This window comes from Phalaenopsis equestris, unplaced genomic scaffold, assembly GCF_001263595.1.
Source record: "Phalaenopsis equestris unplaced genomic scaffold, ASM126359v1 Scaffold000909, whole genome shotgun sequence".
In the NCBI taxonomy this organism is placed as follows: domain Eukaryota; kingdom Viridiplantae; phylum Streptophyta; class Magnoliopsida; order Asparagales; family Orchidaceae; genus Phalaenopsis; species Phalaenopsis equestris.
In genome coordinates, this window is record NW_018165348.1 from 27787 (window position 1) to 52271 (window position 24485).

General features: G+C 34.7%; 1 protein-coding gene across 1 annotated transcript; it reads left to right on the forward strand.

Annotated features, from left to right (window-relative positions):
• The first annotated feature begins 6397 nt into the window (after positions 1–6397).
• On the forward strand, positions 6398–24088 carry LOC110032290 (homeobox-DDT domain protein RLT2-like). The gene is given in 20 exon segments (XM_020735867.1): positions 6398–7291; positions 7384–7570; positions 7573–7679; positions 10202–10276; positions 11045–11100; positions 11822–12340; positions 12670–12759; positions 12835–12999; positions 13689–13911; positions 14007–14107; positions 14627–14713; positions 16121–16273; positions 16345–16500; positions 17737–17946; positions 18010–18672; positions 19134–19691; positions 20170–20811; positions 21454–21558; positions 21681–21941; positions 23140–24088. Coding segments are annotated over 20 exon segments (5322 nt in total). The 5' UTR covers positions 6398–7152; the 3' UTR covers positions 23965–24088.
• Positions 24089–24485: the final 397 nt, after the last annotated feature.

Sequence of the window (24485 nt, forward strand, 5' to 3'; positions counted from 1 at the left end):
TGGAGCAATACCAACCTATCACAAATATATTCATTTTGCATTTTATCTCGAAGTGTTAAGCACTCATCCACCTAAGCATTCTCATCTCAAAACACTTAACTTTGTTTTAAGGCCAACATAATGTGCCATAGTGCATTGTAGGTCTCACCACCATCTAATAAAATTTTCGTTCAAGTTTAAGCTGTACTTTTCTATCATATAATAGGTTGGATGCATTCCTCCACTTCAACCAACCAACTTGAATTCTACTAATAACAGACTCATCTATATCACCATCATTTTGTGCAATAGTCTCGAGGTATCTAAAAATTTCACACCTTTTAATGATTTAATTACTCATAGTTACAACTCTGATACGGGAGCTACTGTTACTAAAATTACATTTCATGTATGCAGTTTTAGATCTACTCAAACAAACGCATTTAGATTGCAATGTAGACCTCCATAATTTTACACATTGATACATCCTCAAAAATTATTTTAATCATGTACGATCTAGGAGCATTTTTAGTAAGAAAAAATCTAAATATGAATTCATGATTATCAAAGCTTCAATTTCATCAAACTTGTAATCGAGCTAAGCACCAAGCTCAGATAAAGCTATTTAAGCGCAATTGGAGGCTTTAGATGGTCAAATGAATTTCTAAATTTAATAAGTTTATGATCAAATTGGGCGTCTCAATAAGACGAATTCAACAAACTTAAGATCACTCAATTCTGACGTCATTAAGACCTTTAAATATTCTTAAAATATCATATGATCAAGAGAATCAATCAGGGTCATCCGATGGAGTGGTCCAGATCCATGCAGTATTTTATGTAGGATGTCACTTTCAAAATCTATAAATAGAGCTTTACTCTCTTCATGTGCGGGGACCTGGATTTGGAAGGGAGCTGAAAGAGCTCCAAGCTCTAGAGGGCTTTTAAGCTCCATCATTTTCGAACCGTCTCCGACTACTTGGTGCCATCGTCAAAACACCATCACATCTGGCGTACTACTGTTGTTGAGTCACCGTCGCTGCCCGACCATTGTGTCAAGATGCCATTGCCGCTGTCTGGCCACCATTATCACTGGAGCGCCGCTGACTAATCACCACCATTGAGTTGTTGTCACTATTACAACATAATTGCCCGACCATCGCTATCTGGTTGTCAGCATCATCATACCATCGTCACCACCAAACCACTATCGCTTGACTGTCACCGTCACCGGAACAGATTTGCCCGATCACCGCCTTCTCATCGCCATCGTCCCTTGACTACTGTTGCACAATTACCATCGTCGAGCCGTCGCCGCTGCCAAACCACCATTGCTAGAGCACTGTCGTATGGTTATTGTCATTATTGGACCACTGTTGCCGCCACCAGACTACCATTGTCTAATCATCATTGACATCGTTGGACCACCATTGTTGACACCGGACCACCACCATCGTCATTGGACTACCACGGTCGCCACCATCAAACCTCTACCGCTCGACCATCGCCATCGCCTTGCTATTGTCAATGCTGGCATCAAACTTTCTGGCACTCGACCTCTACATTCGGTTTTTTTTTTCACAGTTGCGGGGTCATCGTCACTTCCTCGATATTTTTCATTTCCCAAGCGAAAGCCACATCTTATTTCTGTAATACTGCTTCTGACTATTCAAAGGTTGATAAAGTTTTGTAACTGCACCAACTTAGTAGAATTTTTTCAACTCAGTCATGTCCCGTGGTTTTGCCCCTTTTGGATTTTTCACATAAATAATTTTTCTTTTTACATGTGTCAGATCTTAGTGTAATGCACGTGCTCGATGAACGCTTAAAGCTAGAGATAGAGATAGCCCAAAATAATAGTATTTGTATAACATCGATCACATTTTAGAAAATATGATAATATTTATAACATTTTAATCTATAAATTGGCTAAATTTATAATTATTTTTTTCATCGTATTCAAACATATAAATTATTTGATTGATTTGAACTAACCGGCTGATATTTTTTGAAACGTAATTTATTAAATATTTTTTAATGTTGTAGATAAAATTTAATGCTATGATATTGAATTTGAAATAATAACAAGCGGGAAAAATTATTATAAGTTTGTATGATATTGATTTTATTATATGTGCTACTAAAATTACGGAAAAAATATTTGGTCAGGACTCCAGATCATCCGAAGTCTAATAAGGAGGCGTCACGTGTAAAGTGAACCATCTCAATACATTGTGATTGGTCCACTTTACACGTGTCGTTCCTTTATAGGACCATGGATGCATCTGGAGTCCTGACCTAATATTTTCTCAAAATTACCGAGACAACACGTTCTCGTAAATTCATGTAAATTTACTAATTTTTGTAATATTTCTCTTTTTTAATTTTGTGAAATATGTAATAGCTAAGTGCTATTATTTAATAATCCAGTTTTTTACATACAAACCTGCCTAAACTTGTTATTTATAAATTTACCATCTTATTTCATCCATTTTTCAAATTCTCGCTCAAATAACAAAATCCTTGAAAAAAACTCAACACGTATTCTTCTTTTTTATCAAACTGTCAGTAGTTTTATCGTGACACTCATAAATACATCAATTTGATTGTCCGAATAAATCATCACCTAGGTGGTTAACTGGTAAATATCGAAGTTTTGAGTGGTTAGTACTAATTATACTTTTTTTTAGAGGTTTCCTCTATTTTTTTCTATCATGATTATACCCGTTTGGAGCAGCTTATTTGGTATGGCGTGTTTTAAAAATGCACCCAAGACAGTTTAGGTAAACTGTGTTTTGACAACTTATTCAAAAAGTTGTGTTTTCAAACCGCTGAAATCAATGTTTTCACACTGTTTCATGCCAAGTGAGGTGACAACTTTCTAGTTGCAGTCTAATTTTTCCAAAAAAAAAAAAATAATAATAATAATAGCCACTGCAGCTTTTGAACAGAGGATTATTTTTTTCAGCAGTTTATCAGCATCATATGAATAAGTTGCAGATGCCCCAAATAGACTCTTAATTAATAATTTCTATAAATTATTCGATTGTATGTTTTTTAAATTTTATTATATTCTTAATAATTTAATTTTATTTAAGCGACGACCTTTGAATTAATGAGAGTGAACTTATTCCTATTTTAATATTCTAATATATATTTTTTTCCTAAAGTTCTTGAAGCAAAATACAAAAGCTAAAATTTAAAAAAAAAATTATTGGCATACATTTAATAATTTAAATTAACTTGGCCAATAATTTTTTGGCTTTTAAAATTGATATTAAACAATGTGTTCTTATTTGACTATTAGAATTTGAACTGAACATGAGTCAAATATAAGCCAATTTTAAATAAATTAAAATAAATAGGTAATAATAAAAATATATTGGAGTTATTTTATTTTCATGCTTATCCATTAATAAGTCTGAAAAAAAAATAAATTTATAAAAATATAATTTTAAGAAAAATAAATTTATAAAAATATAATTTAATGATATATTTATTTGTGTTTTTATCTAATTTTGAAAGTATATGTATTAATAAAATTTAAATTTTGACATAAAATATTAAGCAAAAAAAAATAAAATAAAATAGTTATTTGACTAAAGAAGAAGTTTGACTAGCTAAAAGAGAGCATAGTGAAAGGAGTTATATGTAAATGAAATATTTTGAAGTTATATGGCTGTAAAATAAGCTTAAGACATTATATTTATTTTTTTGATTGAATGAAAGTGAAATCAATATAGATTTAGTGACGAGGAAATATTACATGTGAATATCACAATACCACCACAATAACACGTGTAATATTTCCTTCGAGGTACTAGAGATGTCCATATTAATGCTATTTATTCTTTTTTATGAAAAGTTTGTTTACAAGTTTGCACACTTTTAAGTTATAACTTTGCCCCTTTCTCATAAAAATACTGGTTGTTTATTTTCATTCATTTATCATCATCATCATCATCAACAACATCATTTAATTATTATTATTGTTTATTTATATATAATGTCGCCACTATACAAAAATAGGTTAGTTACGTGCCTGAATGAGTGGTGATGTCGACGATCAGTGTCATCAACGGTTGTCAATCAGTAACAATTGTAGCTGACAATGACATATTGGTGGTTAACGGAATAAAGTTTTTGTGGTGGGCAAACAAACGATGGCATTGATAGTGGTCAGCTATACTTTTTTTGACGTATTTGGGAACAACCATTCCGACCAACATTCATATACATCAAAATTGAATTAAAGTGTAGATTTTAGATTTATTAAACTTTACATTGCATTTTATTTTTTCAGCCAAATGTGAAAAAGTAAAAATTAACTGTATTTAATTTGTATTATATTTGCGAAAGCCCTTTCTATCCTTGATTCAGACCCAAGGAATAGAGCGCGGGCAATGAGAGAGAATGAAGAGGTAGAGAGAGAAAGCGTGGGCTGAATAAATGAGATAAACTTTAATAATTGAAAGTTTTGTTTAGATTCAAACAGGTAAAATCATATCTACATTTATTACTCTTTTTAATAAAAGTGTGTTTCCTTAAAAAGAATAGTTAAACATTTATTATGCTTGGACTTCTATGGATCTCCTCTTTGAATTTAAAAGAATATCATGGATGTCCATTATTATTTACTTTTAGATATCTTCATATTTCTTAACACTCGTCTTCCATATTGGGCCCCGACACTCAGCCCCCCGTACTTGACCTTCGATACTTGGCCTCATGTACTTGGCTCTTAATGCCCAGCCTTCAGTGTCTGATCTTTAGCTCCCAACTAGCATTTGCTCGGACATTCATCAATCAAAATTCATTCCCTTCGCTCATACGCTCGTTCTTTCATCGATTGGTACTAGGGCAAAAGACATCGAGAATTACTCCCGCCTTGCTGGTCATAGTAGCTGCTTTTAGTTATACAATATTGATAGTGAAGCCAATCAGAACAATCCTTAAATCTATCTGTTATATGTCAAGCCCTCAACTTAAAATTTGTACAACAAATCGTAATTTTAATGAAATTTCATCCTTTTTTTTTAAAATTTATGTGATATTAGTCTACATAAATAAGATAGTTAGTTAATAATTTTATATATTTGATAAACTTGAACCTCATACACTTAATTATCGATAATACACTATCAACAATTCTCTTCATTTGACAAGAATCTCGAGGCATGACATGGATCTTGAGACAATCATTTGAGCAAGAAATGTGCAAATATTGATAAAAAATCATCCAGAGCTCCAATTTTAGTAAATTGGTAGTCAAACTGATCGACTCGATAAGACAAACTCAATGATATCAAAATTAGTCAAATCCAAGTCAAATCAAGCTCAGATCAAGTTATTAAATCACTCTTGAAAGTTTTTCGGACATATTTAGTAGGTCAAACAAATGTTGAATCTAGTCAGACATATTTAGTAGGTCAAACAAATGTTGAATCTAACAAACCTATAGTCGAATCGACATCTCGACAAGACGAATCCAGCGAGCCCAAGATTGCTCAATTCTAACATTGTTAAGACACTTAAATGTCCATTAAACGCTATCTGATTAAAGAAAACTTTTCGGACCGTCCGATCAAAGTGGTTTATATTTCTGCATTAATTGTAAATAGAACCCCACCCCTTTGATGAGGGGGGAGGAGAGCTTGAAGCCTGAAGAAGAGCTTGAAGTTTTGAAGAGCTAAAGTCTAGCATCTTGTAAATAGAGCCCCACCCCTTTGATGAGGGGGGAGGAGAGCTTGAAGTTTTGAAGAGCTAAAGTCTAGCATCACTCCAGTCACCATCAATCACCGTCGAACACTGTCGATCACCGTCGACCTCAGTTAACCACCGCTGACCACCATCGATTATCACCAACCGCTGTCGACCACCTCCTGATCACCGTCGACCGCCGTCGACCTCAGTTAACCACCGCTGACCGCCATCGATTATCACCAACCGCTGTCGACCACCTCCTGTTGGCCTCCACTAATCACCATTATCTGCCACCCACTTCTTACAAGTTTATTTGTGCACCGACTTTGTAACTTCGAAGAGTATTCAACCCTTTCCTGCCTGTGTTAGTCGAACAATACATGTAATATCCAATTTATAGTGGATTTCTTCAGTTTGTTAGGCCGTGTGGGTTTTGTCGTTACAGGGTATCCACATAAGAGCTTATAGTGTCATTAATGGTTTCTTTTATCTGAGTGTGTTAAATTCTCGTGCAACGCTAAAACGATAATCCATTACTCTACCACCGCAAATTATCTAACACAAATAAATTGAAAAATCAACTACTATTTCAAATACAAAACTCATTAAAGATACATAGAAATCTTAAAAAAAAATAATAAATTTGATTGAGAACCCTAATAAATTAATATAAACATACTTTTCCGTTTTCTTCTCTCTCCCGCCGCCATTCCACAAACTCAAAACCCGCCACAACTTCGGGTCACCAACCGACCCGCCCGATCAAATCGTGCGAAAACCAAAAACCAGAAATAAAACAAAGATCAAACCTTGATTCCGATCCACCCGACCGAGACCTAACATCGAGATTAAAATCAAAATCGGTGCGCTCCTCCTTCTCACTCAATTAAAATCCCCGCTCGATTCGAGGAAAAAATTAAATTTTTTTTTTAATACAGAATCAAAAAAATAGAAAAAAAAAGCAAAATTTATCGAGCCGCACACTCAAAAATCGTGTTTTTTCTCCACCTGCGGAAAAGAAATGATGGAGGAGATTCACTGCGGAATTGTTCCATCTTTAATCAGCCCGATACGGAATCAATCAAACCCCTCCCATGAATTTATTTATTTTTTTTTCTCAAATTTTATTCTTATCATCAGCCTCTTCTCTTTTCCTGTCTTCTATCCTGTTTTCTCTCCCTGCCTCTCCCTCCATCAACCCCTCTCTTTTTCAATTGGTGTTTTTGTTCATCTCTCATCGCGTTCTTTGTCGGAAAATCCCACGGCGCATCTCTTCTTCTGTTGGGATTTTTTATTTTTTTTTGTTTTTTTTGTTTTTTTGGTTTCTTCTCCACGCAAGATCCCGAACTTTGCTTTTACGCATCATTGATCGGTGTAAATCAATGTGTTCCCACGAGAAAGGAACCCTAGTTAGTTAGAACTTTTCTGCAATCGTGGTTTCGAGTTACAGATCTAGGGTTTCGGATAACAATGGAGATCGCCGACGGCGGGGATGGAAATCCGCCGCCGGAAGGGTGGAAAAAGCCTCCCGAGGGCGGCGAGGATAAACCGTCCAAGCGTAAGATGAAAAGTCCATACCAGTTAGAGATCCTTGAGAAGACTTATGCAGGTCGGTATTCCTTTGATTTTTGCGCTCCTGTTTGTTATTATCTTTGATTTTTATCTCTATCCCTTTAATTTTTTTCTTGGTGTTCTGCGCAGTTGAGACTTACCCATCGGAGACGCTGAGGGCGGAGCTATCAGCAAAAACGGGGCTTTCCGATCGTCAGCTTCAGATGTGGTTTTGCCACCGGAGGCTTAAGGACCGGAAGTTTGCACCGGGGAAGAAGGCCAAGAAGGTGGAGGAGCCTCCTTCTCCTCCACCGCCACCTCCGCCGGGGTGGGAGAGGATTTGGCATCGGTGGAGGCTCAGCTCGGTGAACCGCTTAGGGATGATGGGCCAATTCTTGGTGTGGAGTTTGATCCGCTGCCCCCCGGAGCATTTGGAGCGCCTATTGGTATTCACATTGATGATTTCACGAATCTATTGATTTTTCATGGTTTTTGTAGGCAATGTTGTTTGGAAATGAAATTTTTTTGAAAGTTAATGTTTAAAGAGAGCACAAAAATTGTCTTACTATTATAAAAAGGGAATCTAGAAAATTTATGTTTTTCACTTGTTAATGTTTAAAGAGAGCACAAAAATTGTCTTACTATTATAAAAAGGGAATCTAGAAACATGATAATTGGTTATTGAAAGTTAAACTTGTTTCTCAATTTAGGAGCCTTGAAGGCATGATCAAGCATTCAACATATTATTTCTGTTTATTAATATCTCAATTGAAAGTTAAACTTATGAATATGTTAAGGATTGAATTGCACATAGATACATACCTACACACGCGCCCAAGCACGCCCACCCAGACGCACCCACACCCACACTCACACCCACCCACACGCACGCTCCCATGAACACACCCACACACAAATATAGACATAGATTATGTATATCCGTGTGTGTGTGTGTGTGTAAGATAGCTTGAAAGCTCGATGACGTTGATACTAGTAAAAGTCAATTGCCTTTGAAAAGTAATACAGATGAGTTCAATGAAAATATAATAAGCTCGGAGGAAAAAATACTGACTAAAAAAGACAATATTTATATGGTTTGGCATATTCATTTACGTTCATAGCTTTGTAGAGAGATGCTTTTACTAGCATTGAGATAAATACAATATATAATATTTGCCACATAAATATTCTCCTCCTGCTCTTTTCTCCCAAGTCCTTTGTTTCTGTCTATTGAATCTCTCTGAATCCTGTTATTATTTCCCCTTTAGTTCCATTTGATTTTGATTGCAACCAGAAAAGCAAACGCACAACAAATCTAAAAAAGCAATGCTATTGTTAACAAACAACAATGAAACCAAGGATCACACACACACACATAATTCTATATATAAAATATTATCACTTCCTTTTCATTATTTCTCAAAAACATTAGCTGCAAGAATTGAAACATTTCTTTGTTATTTTTTATGGGTCATGTTTTTTGGATGTTCTTTCCGAACTCATTCAACATCCATCGTTGTTTTTTGTTGACTTAGACCTAAAAATGGCTATAGATAGCCTCTGGTTGTTAGTAAAGTTAGCTAATGGCATGGGGAGTGGCTGCCATCCGAGCTGCTAGTTCTAGGCTTATTGGGGGAGAGGGAGTGGAGATGAGAGAGATTTTGGAGGATTAGATTTATTTTTAAGTGTTGGAAATTGATTCATTTATAGGAAATCTACAATAGGAATTTAATGTGCATTTGATCTCTTAGATTTTTATTGCATCAATTAATACCTATTTATAGCATAATCAAATTCGTTAGTACTTGCTAAATCAAGGATAAGAAGTCTTCGTAGAATTTGAAATCTAAATAATTTCTCTTTAATTCAAGTGTAATTTTCTGGTGGGGGTTAGTTTAGTCTCAGATTATTTAGAATGTCAGATTTAGTCCATAAGCTCTTAAAATAGGATTCACAATGGTCTTAACTTCAAAGGTTAAGAAAATTGAAGTTAAAATTAACGGATGTCATTAAAAATTAAGAATTTATATTATGAAATTTTGCAAAAGCTAATTCTCTACTTACCTTTTTGTGTTATAATCTATTGAAAATATTCCCTTTATTCCTTAATTATTTTAGATGCGCTGTCACAGAGTCAATCAATATTAAATTTATAAACTTTAGCAATTATTATTATTAGATTTCCTACAAAATATTGCAAGCTTAAAAAAGTTATTAATGAAAATTTGTACAAATTTTTAATATCTAGATTCATAAAACACCCCATTTTAACATCATTCATTAATTTTAGCTTGAATTCCCCTTACTTTTAACAATGGGACTATTTGGCTTATATTTTAAGAATCCTTGGATTAAATCAAAATTTTATATTGTTTGGGACTAAAATGGTTGCTTTTTCTATTTAATTCGAGTGACTAATTCCCAAAGAAGAAGAAGTGTTGTTATAAATATCCATCTGGAGAGAGAGAGAGAGAGAGGGAGGAAGAGAGAGAGAGTGAGAGAGAGAGAGAGAGAAGAATATGCCAAGTTATTTATCCTAGGATGTTATTTTGTTTAAATTATAGATTTCAATTTCTTGTTAGCTTCCTCTTTGTTTTCTGTTGTAGATCGTATGACTTGCAGAAATGCCTTAAAAATCAATGCTTGCTTCATAGCCTTGCCCCATGTATTCATTTAGCTGCTAGTTCCTTAATTTTAATGTATTTTCTTAGCCGTATCTTTTGATGTTTTATTAGTTTTGCTTGTTATAAAAAGTGTTTTTTTTCACATTCTACACATAAACACTATCATTACTTTTTGCATTAATTAAGAAGAAAGTTTCTTTTCATATTGAATCTGGCGCATCACTATTTTATTAAACACTTTAATCTGTTAGATAAAATTTTCTTTTTTATTTGGGCTGTTCTTGATTACTCCAAGCATCGTTTATTTACTTCTAATTCATGTTTTTTTTTAATTTGCTTTTAAGAATCTGAGGTGCCTACTCATCCAACTCATGTACATGCTGCAAGTCTTCAATTTTTGGATAGACTTGAGAGTTCAGGTAATTATTTTTTAAATTACAATTGTTTCCTTCGACCTCAATGCCTTTGATATTTATGAAAATGTTACTCATGTTAATTGACCTGTTGTTGCTTGGTGGTATGTACAACTAATCATATTTATAATCTTTTATTTTGAAAAAGATGATTGTTATATTAGGCACTGTTAGTGATTTCATAATGATTCCAATCTCTAGTTTATGCAGATTTTCTTTTGTTTCATATTTGGAATTGTTTATATTGGAATTTATTATAATCCATATACTATTTCTTGTTTTATTAATTTGAGCTTATATAAAGAATGAAGTTGAATTTTTTTTTTTAATTCAGAGGAAATTAATCATTTAATTCTTAGAATATTTTGTTTTAGTAATATTACAAATAATTCATTAATTTTATCCTTTTGAATCAGGCTTGAAGTATTAAAGATGAATCATTAACTTTGCTTTAGGAAAGTATTTTAAAAGTGGATGAATGATAAATTCTTATTATTATTTTTTTTAACTCATAAATAACATATAACATTTATACATTTTTCCCTTGCACTTCTATGCATTGTATGAGGCTATTGTCTTTTTTTATATTGTAATGTGCTGTAATTTACTGAAACTGAAAACCATTGTGTCTAGTTTCTTCCTCATCTAATGTGAAATAGGATGACGAAGGAACTTAATGAGTTTTTTTTTCCCCTACATGTTGGAGTGAAATCAAAGATTACTCAACACATTTGTTGGGCTTTTAATACAATTTTTGCTTCATTTGATGACCAGGAATGTCAACCCAGGCAAAGCAACTTGTTCGACCTTATGATGGGAAGTCAATGAAGGTTTGACTCTTCACATTATAAATACTAATTTACTCTCAGAAGTTTAGTCGACTCAGAATTGGATTGCTAGAGGTATCTTTTGAAATTATATGGGTTCGGCTTGGAATTGACTTGACATATACGTAAATTCAAAGTTATATTTGTATATACATCTGTGTCAATGTTTTAGAAGCTATTTTATGGGGCCTGTCTGGGGACTGGGCAAGTTAAAATAACTTTGGACAACTAAGATGGGTGTTCATGGAGCACACCGCATAGCTGAGGCAGCGGTCCATGGTCCCGAGGCTCGCCTTTTGATCTATTTTAATGGTGCCCCCATGATATAATAAATTAAAGGAAGATTTACATACATACCACTCAATGCCAATGTATTTAATCATCTAACACCTAAACTTTCAATTTTTACATACATGCCAGCTTACCTATGCATAAAAAGGTGTATTTCACTTTTTAAAAGTTAAAATGGTTGTAAATTTTATGTGATATGGATATATTTGTTGGTATAAATGTAAAAAAGCAAAATTTACGTGTTAGATATTTAAATAGATAAATTGGATGGTATGTATGTAAATGCCCCTAAATTAAATTGCCAAAGCGCTTCAAGGGACACATACATTTCACATGTTGTGATAATTTAGTGCCATTGGTTACTTTCAGACGGGTCCGATTTTAGTTTGCTATGCTTTAATGGTTTTGATGTTAAGCTTTTTCGATTATACAGACTTCAGCCCTCCTACCTAGCATGGAGCATTCGTTTCTGTCTGGTTCATTAACTGGGAAAAGAAAAGCAGCAGCCAGTGGGGCTCATTCAGTTCATCCACAGGTGCCTCCCCGAGCGCTTCAGGAGTATCAGTTTCTTCCGGAGCAGCCAAGCATTCGATCTGAATCATATGAAAGGGTTCCCCAATCTCATTTTTATGACCCTCCTGTTTCCACTCCAAGTACCCGAATTCCATCTTTGCCTGCTGGAAATCAGTATTTGCATGGAAATGATCAAATTGCGCCGACTTACACTTTCCAAGGCCACATTTCGAGCTCCGGTCTGCTATCACAACAAGCTCGGGAACAGCTTTATACAAATGAATATGATGGCGCCCCGCATGGTAGTCCTTTCAGAAACAGCACTGCCGATCCTCAATTCAGCATCCATCAAACTTTGGGGCTCGAAAACCCGTTTTCTTTGTCTGAGAGAAGGATCGTTCGAGAGGAAGATTCTTGTCGAATTGATAGAAAACGCAAGGTATTTATATTTTTGTAAATACATACTTAAAAAAGAAGGAAGATTTACATACACACCAGTCCATTCCTATGTATTTTCATATCTAACAACTAAACTTCAATTTTTACATACATGCCCGCCTTACCTATGCTTGAAAAGGTTTATTTCACTTTTCAAAAGTTAAAATGGTGGTATTTTTGATGTGATACGAAAAATTTGGGCGGCATAAATGTAAGAAAGTAAAGTTTAGGTGTTAGATATGTAAATACATAGGAATTGGGTGGTATGTATGTAAATGCCCCTAAAAGAAATACTTTTGCTTGCTTTTTATGACCAGCTTTGATTTGTAGAGTGAAGAAGCAAGAATTGCAAAGGAAGTTGAAGCTCATGAGAAAAGGATTAGGAAAGAGCTGGAAAAGCAGGATATTCTGAGAAGAAAGGTTTAGGCTTGTTGATAGCTTAATAAATTTTTTGTTTCTCGAAGTTTGCCAATTAAACCTGTATCATTTTGACAGAGAGAAGAGCAAATGCGAAGAGAAATGGAGAGACTCGATCGTGATAGAAGGAAGGAAGAGGAGAGGATTTTACGTGAAAAGCAGCGCGAGGAGGAGAGATTTTTACGGGAGCAGAGACGCGAAAATGAACGTAGGGAGAAGATAATGCTAAAAGAAAACCGTCGGGTAAGCTTCATGTCATGAACTGCCAAACATTCATTGGTTGAAGTCACCTGCAAACCACCCAATTACTGTGTATTTTCATATCTAACATCTAAAATTTGATTTCACATTTATAACACCCAAAATTTCATATCACATCAAAATTACCTCTGTTTTAACTTTAAAAAGTAAGATATATATTTTTAAGCATGGTTAAGGTTTCATGCATCTAAAAAATTGTAATTTGGGTGTTAGATCTGTAAATACATTAGAATTAAGTGGTAAGTAAATCTTCCTTTTGTATCGGATGGCCTGCATGTACTGTGGAGGATTCCATGTACAGATCTTGTTTTGATTTTTTTGTCGAGAGTGACTGAGACTGAGGAGGCAGCCATTGCAGCAGCTTCTCCAAAATTTTTCAGACTGCCCAGCTTAATTTTTTATCGAGCATTTACATACACACCCCACAATTCTTATATATTTACATATCTATATTTACCTGCATGCCGCTCAGATCTTTTAACATTACACCTTCAGGACCTTTTTGAAAGTGAAACACACCTTTTCATGCATAGGTTTATAATACCAAGGTTTTATAAGTGTAAATATCAAACTTTTAGCGGTAGATATGTAAATACATGAGAATTGTGTGGTATGTATGTAAATTTTCCTTTTTTTTAAATCTTACTACTGCTTATTTATGGGTGATTCAGGCAGAGAAGCTGAGACGGAAAGAAGAGTTGCGAAAGCAGAAGGAAGCAGCAAGGCTCAAAGCTGCTAATGAGAGAGCTACTGCTCGCAGAATTGCCAAGGAATCCATGGAGTTAATTGAAGATGAGCGCTTAGAATTGATGGAGCTCGCAGCATCGAGGAAAGGCTTATCGTCAATAATTTCATTAGACTGTGATACTCTTGAGCAGCTTGATTCTTTCAAAGGTATCTTCGATTCACTGTTATTGCATGTATCTGTGAAGTTTATGGGAGCCTCCACGAAATATTCCAAGCTAACATTTTGTTTTTGCATGATGTAGTAATGTTGAATGCTTTTCCTCCAAAGTCAGTTAAATTGAAAAAGCCTTTTTCGGTTCAACCTTGGATTGAGTCTGAGGAGAATGTTGGCAACTTTCTTATGGTAAATTACTTCGTTCCAGCTTTAGTCTTTTTGTTAAAGAACAATAAATTTTTAGGGCATTTGCATACATAGCACACAATTCTTATGTATTTAAATATCTCACACCTAAAATTTCATATTTACACAAACGACACTCATATTTAATATCACATAAAAAATAGCACTATTATAAATTTTTAAAAGTGAAATACATTTTTTCACGGTAGGTTTAAGACACCGAAGTGTTGTACATGTAAATATGAAAGTTTGGGTGCGAGATATGTAAATACATAAATGCATGTAAATTTCCATAATTTTTTTTCTCTTTCTTTTGTTGGTGATTTTTCTTAAGAATACTCCGCCTTATGTTTTATGGTATGCAATTGTACTCCGCTTTGATTTTGTGGATAACCTTATAGAAATAAAACAACACATGTTACTACCGATATTCTTTTTCTTCTAACACAGATAAATATTTGATAGAATTATATTGACCACCTTTACAATATAATTTATTAATTTCAATGTGTTGATTTTCAGGCTTGGAAGTTTTTAATTACATTTGCTGATGTTCTTGGACTGTGGCCATTCACGCTTGATGAGTTTCTTCAATCCCTGCACGATTATGTAAGTTGGATACCTTATTTTTTTTCCATTTTTTATGTAACATTTCTATATTCCATCTGATGATCTGATTAGAAGAGTAGATATTTTAGATTCGACGTATGTTAAGAAAGGCAGAGGTAGATCTAGGATGACTTGGGCATATTGTAAAAAAAAATGACTTTAATTTTTTAGAATTAAGTGAAAATATGACACTAAATAGGACACAATGGATAAAAAGGATTCACGTAGCCGACCCCACTTAGTGGGATAAAGTTATTATTATTGTTGTTGTTGTTGCATGTAACATTTCTATATTGTTTATTCTCTTGCTTCTCTTAAACCTTTTACTTCAATTTTTACATGAAATTATCATCTTGAGTGTTTCTTTGATTATTTTTTATTTATCCCACTAAGTGGGGTCGGCTACGTGAATCCTTTTTATCCATTGTGTCCTATTTAGTGTCATATTTTCATTTAATTCTAAAAAATTAAAATTATTATTGTTGTTGTTGTTGTATGTAACATTTCTATATTGTTTATTCTCTTGCTTCTCTTAAACCTTTTACTTCAATTTTTACATGAAATTATCATCTTGAGTGTTTCTTTGATTATTTTTTATTTATCCCACTAAGTGGGGTCGGCTACGTGAATCCTTTTTATCCATTGTGTCCTATTTAGTGATCCATTGTGTCCTATTTAGTGTATTGTGTCCTATTTAGTGTCATATTTTCATTTAATTCTAAAAAATTAAAGTCATTTTTATTGTTGTTGTTGTATGTAACATTTCTATATTGTTTATTCTCTCGCTTCTCTTAAACCTTTTACTTCAATTTTTACATGAAATTATCATTTTGAGTGTTTCTCTGATTATTTTTAGCATTCATTTCTTTGTATGAAAGAAGGTTAAGTTTTACAAGGCAACCTTAAAGCCTTAAATCACCAATGGAATGCTTAAACCCTGAATGCTATGTTGTAAAATTGCTCATGACACAGAAAGCACTGAATTGTTTGGCTTTTAATATTTAGACAATGTTATAATTAAAACACTTTAGAGCAATAATATTCATTCTTTGATTGATCATAGCTTTAGAAATTATTTTTCTTTGATTTGAATATATTGATGGTAAGGAACCCTGTTCGAGTATAGTGAAACCACTATTCTATTTGTCTACTAATACTTTGAAACTTTGTGTGTATAAGCAATGATTTTTATTGTTGATGCACCTTATTATTGTCTTAGAATGTAGTTTTCTTTTTTAAACCATTGATGTTGTAAATATCTTGAAGTTCAATTTCTCAGTCTGATTTGCTGAAATTACAGTCTACATTGCATAATTGTTTTATTTTTTTTTTTAACTCCAATAATCCTTTGGTGTGAATTAGCTTATTATTTATTTATTTATTTTTATTGTGCATCTTTTCTTCAAGGATTCACGTTTGTTGGGAGAAATACATGTTGCATTGCTTAAATCTATAATAAAAGATATTGAGGAATTTGCACGGACGCCGGCTGTTGCACTGGGAGTCAATCAAAACAGTGTTGGCAATCCTGGAGGAGGTCATCCGCATATTGTTGAGGGGGTGGGTATTCAACATCTTTATTTGTCCCTTTAGTTACTTTCGTGTTTTTCACATTTGTATTTCTCTACTAGGCATATGCTTGGGGTTTCAATATCTGCAGCTGGCAGCAACACTTAAATTACTTTACATGGCCAGAAATATTACGACAGTTTGCTCTCGCGGCTGGATTTGGACCTCAACTGAAGAAAAGAAATGTTGAGCGGACCTATTTCCGTGATGGCCATGAGGTGTGATTTATAATATGAAGATTTTTTGAATGTTCTTTTGAGTTCATCTTTCATTTTCTTTTTGTAATTTAGATATGACATGTGTTTTGTTTATGTTGGATTAATCTCCTATGCTTTGATTCTTTTATTCTTTTGTAGAAATTTATGCTCCTTGAGATTTTATCATTCTTCAACAAAGCACAATGAAAATTTCTGCTAAAGTCATCATTAAAAGATATATAACAATCTGCTGCATGAAGTTATTTGAAGTAACTCAGGAGAGCCTTTTCAAACTTTGTGCAAATTTACATGTAGATGTAGTGTAACACAATCGGAAGATTAGACAATGAGATTTGGATTTATGTCTGCATTTTTACTTTTAAATTATGCTATAATCCTATATTAATTTTCTACTTGGTTAATGGATCATCTCATGTAAACCAGGCTCAGCTGAACTATATAGTTTGTGTGTTGAATGTAAATTTAAATCTTGGGTGAAAGTATGGATCAAGGCCTTTATTTGTTTTTTTCCCTATAGCTCGCACCAGTATTAATGAACAAATTATTTAATTTTTAATGAAATAATTTTGGCAATTGAAATGTGCGTTCATTGAAGTTTTTCCATATTATTGATGCATCTTTCTTGGTCTAATAAATCTAATCCAGCACAATATTGTGGGTACCACTTCGTGGCATAAAAAAAATAATTTTTTTGGAAATTTACATAGGTAGCACCCAATACTTAGTATTTATACATGTAATCTTTGATATTTACATACATACCACTTTAGTGCTTTAACTTCACTTTCAAAAAATATTAATAATGCAATGTTTGATGTGATATTAAAGATTCGAGTGCTGTGTGTGTAAATATGAAAATTTTGGTGTGGGATATGTAAATGCATAAGAATTATGTGCTATGCATGTAAATGCCCCCTATATTTTTACATAACAAAAAAGAACTTTCTGAAGCATGTCAAGACTATTGTTTGACTTCTATGCTGAAGTACAACAATGGATTATTCTTGCCTTCAACTATAAAGGCTTGTTTTAAGTTCTGTGATTTTTGAGCTACAATATATGACATAATTAGTTTATTAAAGATGTGCTTATCGCATGTGTGCTGATAATTTAATACCTGATATGGAATATTAAGCATACTCTTGCATTTTTTTTTTGTTGTAACATGCTCATAATTTTATATTTAGTTTGGCTGGATGTTTTTGCTTTATCTTGACTTATTTCTTTTAATTGCAGGATAATGATGGGGAGGATATTATCTCTACTTTGCGGAACGGTGCTGCTGCTGAAAATGCCGTTGCTTTAATGCAAGTAAGAGGATACAATCACCGTCGTAGGCCTCGCCATCGCTTGACCCCTGGAACCGTCAAATTCGCAGCTTTTCATGTTCTTTCCCTCGAAGGAAGCAAAGGCTTAACAATTCTAGATGTTGCAGAGAAGATTCAGGTAAATTTCAAAACTTTTTTTGCTTTATTTTACAAGATTAATAGAATTTCATTCTTTCTTTAGAAATCTGGATTGAGAGACCTCACAACCAGCAAAACCCCCGAAGCATCTATAGCTGCTGCATTATCACGAGATACGAAGCTTTTCGAAAGAACTGCTCCTTCAACATATTGTGTTCGTGCCCCATTCAGAAAAAATCCCGTCGATGCTGATGCAATATTCGCCGCAGCGAGGGAAAGAATACAGGCGTTTCAGAGCGGGTTTTCGGACTCCGACGAAGTTGAGAAGGATGCAGATGACGGAGATGATGGAGAAAGGGACGAAGATTCTGAATTCGAGAATGCTGATGAACCTGAAGTTGATGATTGTAGTGTGGAAGCGAAGATGAACAAGGATTTACCTTATATGACTAAATTAAGAGGAGCGCTAACTTCTAATTCGGCTAATAATAAAAAGAAGGAAATTCTCTGTGACGGTATTGTGCTAACCCCGCCCAACAGTTTAAGACATTCTGATAAAGTTTTTCAAGATGCACTTCCAAATTCCAAGCAAGCATCTACTAATTTGGAAGGTGCGGAAATCGATGAAAGCAACTTGGGTGATCCATGGGTTCAGGGTTTAACCGAAGGTGATTACGCGGATTTAAGTGTCGAGGAGCGCCTTAATGCATTGGTTGCTTTGATTGGTGTGGCTATCGAGGGAAACTCGATACGTCTAATTCTCGAGGTATTTGCAAGGAATTGTTGTCATACTTTTTTTTGGTATATTTAAACACAAAGTTTGATATTTACATTTAGAACACCTTGGTTTTATGAACCTATGCAACGAAAATGAATATTTCACTTTTATAAAAAGTAATAATAGTGGCATTTTTTATGTGATAGTAAAGATTTGAGCTTATGCATGTAACCAATGAATGTTTAGATGTTAGATATGTAAACTTTTTTTTGGTATATTTAAACACAACAAAAATGAATATTTCACTTTTATAAAAAGTAATGATAGTGGCATTTTTTATGTGATAGTAAAGATGTGAGCTTATGAATGTAACCAATGAATGTTTAGATGTTAGATATGTAAATACATAAGTATTTTGTGGTATGTAAGCAAAAGTCCCTTCTGTTGATTATCTCTTGTTCTCGATTAATTTTTCTTTCTATTACGTTGGTGAAATCGTTGTTCCGCAGGAACGACTGGAAGCCGCAACGGCTCTCAAGAAGCAGATGTGGGCGGAAGCACAACTCGACAAAAGGCGGTATAAAGAAGAATATCTGAACAAATCACAGTATTCTTCTTTCTTAATTTGCAAGCCGGAGTCCGCTCAAGCAATTACTGGCACGGATGGTTGCCAGACTCCTCTGCAGTTACCATATACTAAGGAAAATGATGGAAACCTCGAATTTCTTGGCAATGATCAATTCCCCGATGCATCGAGTCTGAATAATATTCATAATTTGCCAGTCGAGAGGAACGGATTAGGACAAGAATTCTCCGCAAATCCGGAGTCATCGTTTACTCTCCAACATTATGGGCATGCTGCAGAGAAGCCACGCTTTCAGTTGAAGTCGTATATTGGTCACAAGGCAGAACAACTTTACGTGTATCGGTCTTTACCGTTGGGCCAAGATCGTAGGCGGAACAGATACTGGTTATTTTCGACGTCTGCTTCTCCCAATGATCCTGGTTCAGGACGAATCTTTTTCGAATCTAGAGATGGTTTGTGGAGGCTAATTGATTCGGAGGAGGTATTATATTCTTGGAAAGTTTACTTATATAACACATAATTCTTGTGTATTTACATATCTCACACCTAAACATTCATATTCTTATATAACACATAATTCTTGTGTATTTACATATCTGACACCTAAACATTCATATTCATTCATATTTATTTATATAGCACTTTAATGCTTTAAACCCATGCATGAAATAATGTGTTTCACTTTTAAAAGTGATAATAGTTCTCTCTTTTATGGGATTAATGATTTGAGTGCTAGGTGTTTAAATATGAAAGTTTAGGTGTGAGATATGTAAAAATACGAGAAATGTTGTGTGCTATATTCTTATTCAAGCAACAAGCACTGATCATGCATGCTTCGTGCAATATTTTAGTTGTTTTTTCAATTGTGTAGGATAGTGTTATTTCATGTGATTTAAGAACTTGTTAATCACTCTTGATCTCATACAAATCATTTGCTGCAATAAAATTTCCTTTTCCAGACTTTTGATTCGCTTTTGGACGCTCTCGATACGCGGGGGATAAGGGAATCTCATCTACATTCTATGTTGCAAAGAATTGAGACGACCTTCAAAGAAGCTCTCGCAAGGCATAAGAAGCACGCTGCTTCGGCTAAAACAAGCGGATTTCATTTTAAACCTGGGTCTAATGAATCAATTCGCAGTCCTGATTGTTATACCGAGCATGATAGTCCGAGTAGCACGCACAGCGGCGTTACCTCTGACAGCGTCGAGTGCTCCACATCTTTCAGGATCCAGTTGGGTCGAAGTAAGATGGAGCGAATGTCAGCATTGAAGAGATACCACGGTTTTCTTAAGTGGATGTGGAAGGAATGCTGCAACAATCCTCTTCTTTTATGCGCTGTGAGATATGGGAAGAAAAGATGTTCGGAGCTGCTGCAGACTTGCCAGATCTGTTATCAGTCTTATTTCGCAGAAGAAAGGCACTGCACCTCCTGCCACCGAATGTTCAAATCCATTCATAAGGGCGATGCGATGTTTGCGGAGCATATCGCTAATTGTATTGTGAAGAGGAAAGTAGACAAAGATTCCGAAAGCCAAATGGTTGATTCGTCTCTCCCTATTGGCGTCCATTTACTGAAGACACAGCTGTCGTTGGTCGAGGTGAGTGTGAAACAGCAAACGAAGATTATTGCTATTTTGGAAGATTTCCACACATGCCACTCAATTCCCATGTATTTTCTTATCAAACATCTAAAAATTCTACTTTTATATATACGCCGTCTTACCTGTGCATGAACAGACGCATTTCACTATTTAGAAGTTAAATGGAAGAGTTACATACATTCCACTCAATTTCTATGTATTTACATGTCTAACACCTCTAACACCTAAATTTCAATTACCTAAATTTCAATTTTTACACTTATGCCACATTATCTATGCGTAAGGTGTATATGACTTTTTAGAAGTTAAAATAGTGGTATTTTTATATGATATGAAAATTTTGGGTGGTAAAAATGCAAAAAATAAAGTTTAGGTGTTAGATATGTTAAATACATAGGAGTTGGGTTGGTATGATGTGAATACATAGGAATTGGGTGGTATGAATGCAACCTTTGATGTGATATGAAAGATTTGGGTGGTGTTAATGTAAAAAAGCAAAATCTAGGTGTTCGTTTTGAATACATAAGAATTGGGTGATATGTTTGTTAATGCCCCTACTTTTTTGTTCTTAAACTTGTCATTCCTTATTTGTCTGCCTCAATCTGTGATTGTTTTGATGTTCTTTTCTTTTCCTCTCAGGTTTCGATTCCGGCCGAAGCTCTCCAGCCTTTCTGGACAGAGGGGTATCGTAAATCGTGGGGCGTTAAGTTAAACTCAGCGTCTTCGGCTGACGACTTTCTTCAGGTAACCAGTCCAACTCAGTTTTGCTTTAAATTTGATCAATGTTGCCAAGTTATCTTGTTGGTTATTTTGGAGATGTTGATTAACTCTAGTTTAATATTTGCTATTCTTATGATTATTTGTAGCTTTTGACATTATTAGAGGGTGCAATAAAGAGGGAACACTTGTCTTCAAATTTTGAAACAACAAATGAACTGTTAAGTTCTGCTAAAGTTTCTTCTGCGGCGGCTAATAGCACGTCTATTTCGGGATCTGTGCCCGTACTTCCATGGATACCGGACACTACTTCAGCTGTTGCATTGAGACTCCTGGAGCTTGATGCATCAATTTCTTATATGCCTCAACAAAAATCAGCATCTCTGAAAGGAGAATCTCGAGATTTCTTTGTGAGTTTCATTCCATTTTCTTTACTATTTAGGAAGATTTTTACATATCACTAGGGGCATAAATGAGTTGAGTCGAGCTCGAGACACCTTTAAGCTAATATTATAGTTAAATGACGAATAAATTTAATATTTAGTAGATGATTAATAAGAAATCACTTGATATTAAATATAAATATCTTAAGCTAATATTATAGTGAAATGACGAATAAATTTAATATTTAGTAGATAATTAATAAGAAATCACTTGATATTAAATATAAATATCAATTTTTTTAACATTTTTTAATAATTTAAAGAATTTTTTTTTGTGAATTTTTAATGTATTTTAATGAATTATTGTTTAGATGAGCCTGCTCATGACCTAACTAGTCTAGTTGAGGCTGACTTGAACTTGGCTTGTTAGCTTATCAAGTCCTGTTCATGAACCATTAATCGAGTTGAGCTCGAGTCTGGCTCACGGGTTGGGTCGACTCACTTACATTCCCTACATAACACTCATTTCCAATCTCTCTACATATCTAATACCAAAACTTCATCTTTTACATATGTGTGGCGCCTTACCTATCTGTTAAAAAAAAGGTGTATTTCACTTTTTAAAAGTCGAAATATTGTTATTTTTTATATTTTCTGAAAGATTTCAGTGGTATATATGTAAAAAATTGATGTTTAGGAGCTTCATATGTAAATACATAAGAATTGAATGGTATGTATATAAATGCCCCTACCATTCAAGTAGCCTTTGGTTTGACCAATAAAACAAAACATAGATGTAGCATTTACATACATACCACATAATTCTTATGTATTTACATTTCTAACACCTAAACATTCATATTTACACTCATACTAAAATCTTTAAAAGATCACATTATAAGCATTGCCATCACAAGTAATTTAAAAGCTAAAATGCATCTTTTTCATGCATGTGTTTATGACACCAAGGTTACTAGTGTAAATATCAAACTTTTGGCAGTTAGATATGTAAATACACAAGAATTCTGTTGGCATTTAATTTGCCAAGATATATATGCTTGTATGAATCTAGTTGTAGGAGCTTGGGATCTAAAAGTAATACAATTAGTCATGTTAAAGAATCTTTAACTGTATGTAATTGAGATTTTGAATATCTTGACATGTTTTTCATTAATTGGTTTTTTAAAGATGTTCTCTGAGGCATAAATACATTTATTATCTGCAGAAGCCTTCGAGATTCACTGTTGTGAAGAAGCTTCATGAGTTTGAGCCAGCCGGAACTCCGGAGCGAGTCGATTATCAGATCGAGGGGAGGTGGCTTGATTCCAGCAGCGGGCGTCGAGGCCGTGGGAGAGGGAGCAGAGGCGGCCGTGTCGGACGAGGCCGAGGTAGAGGCGGGAGGGGTACGAGAGCAACCTCTATTGTCTCCACATCAGACTTTAATGAAGAGAACATCAGCAATTTAGTCAAGAAAAGAAAGCTCAGTGGAAGAGGACGAACCCGTGGACGAGGCCGCCGTCGCGGAAGACGATCAGTTCGTCCCCGCCAAAGGTCCGAGAGCCAGGTGCCATCTTCCAGGGCAACTTTTTTCCATTCATTTGGCGACGTTGGTGCGTGCAGCAAAGAAGAAAGTGCCGAAGAATCTCTCAGAAGCTCGGGCGGCGATGAATGGGGCATAGAAGGACAGAATTATATCAAGCAAGATGATAACAGTGCTGGTTCGCAATCCCTCGATGATAATGAACAAGTTTCAGGAGATGAGTATGATGAACCGGTTCCCAAATATGGTGCGCGATACAATCAATCGAGTTCGATTGGAGGTATGGATGATGAGAGCGAAGAAGAGGAAATGGATGAGGATGCAGAGGAAGAAGAAGATTACGGCGACCAGGGTGCGCTCGAAGACATGGAAGATGAGGTTGACGAGGATGATGAAGAGATGGTCGAAGATGATGAGATGACTGATGCTGATGATGCTAACGGGGACGAAGATGGAGATGAAGATGAAGAAGAAGGTCCATCTTCATTCTCTTCAGGGTATAGTGATTAGGAAGGAGGTTAATGGTTCTTGACAGATTCTTCTGGTTTTTCTTTCTTCTTGCCGCCATTTTCACTTATGGAAGGACTTGGCTCTTCTCAGAAGAAGAAGAAGAAGCAATGTGCAGGTCGAGGAAGCAATAAATTTGGATTAAAAGAAGGAAGGGAGCTTTCAACCTGAGTAGAGCTTCTCCACCATGACCGGTAAGGGAGCTTTCAACCTGAGTAGAGCTTCTCCACCATGACCGGTGCTGCAGTGGAAGAAGAATGCCGTTAATTTTTAAATTTTAGCAGATCTAATTTGTATCTTCTTTCTTTTACCACCAACTTTTTGAATGATTTATGCTAATTGAGAAATTTTTATTATAGAAATACCCTTGGGAGTAAAAAATCTGTTACTATTTCATTTTCATGCTTGTACAGTTTTAAGCTGATTTAGTTGGAACAAATTAAGAAAACAGCTTTGAAATATTGTTCTTGTTTTTTTTTTTATACATGTTGGACATTGTGATTGATCAATATATATATATATAT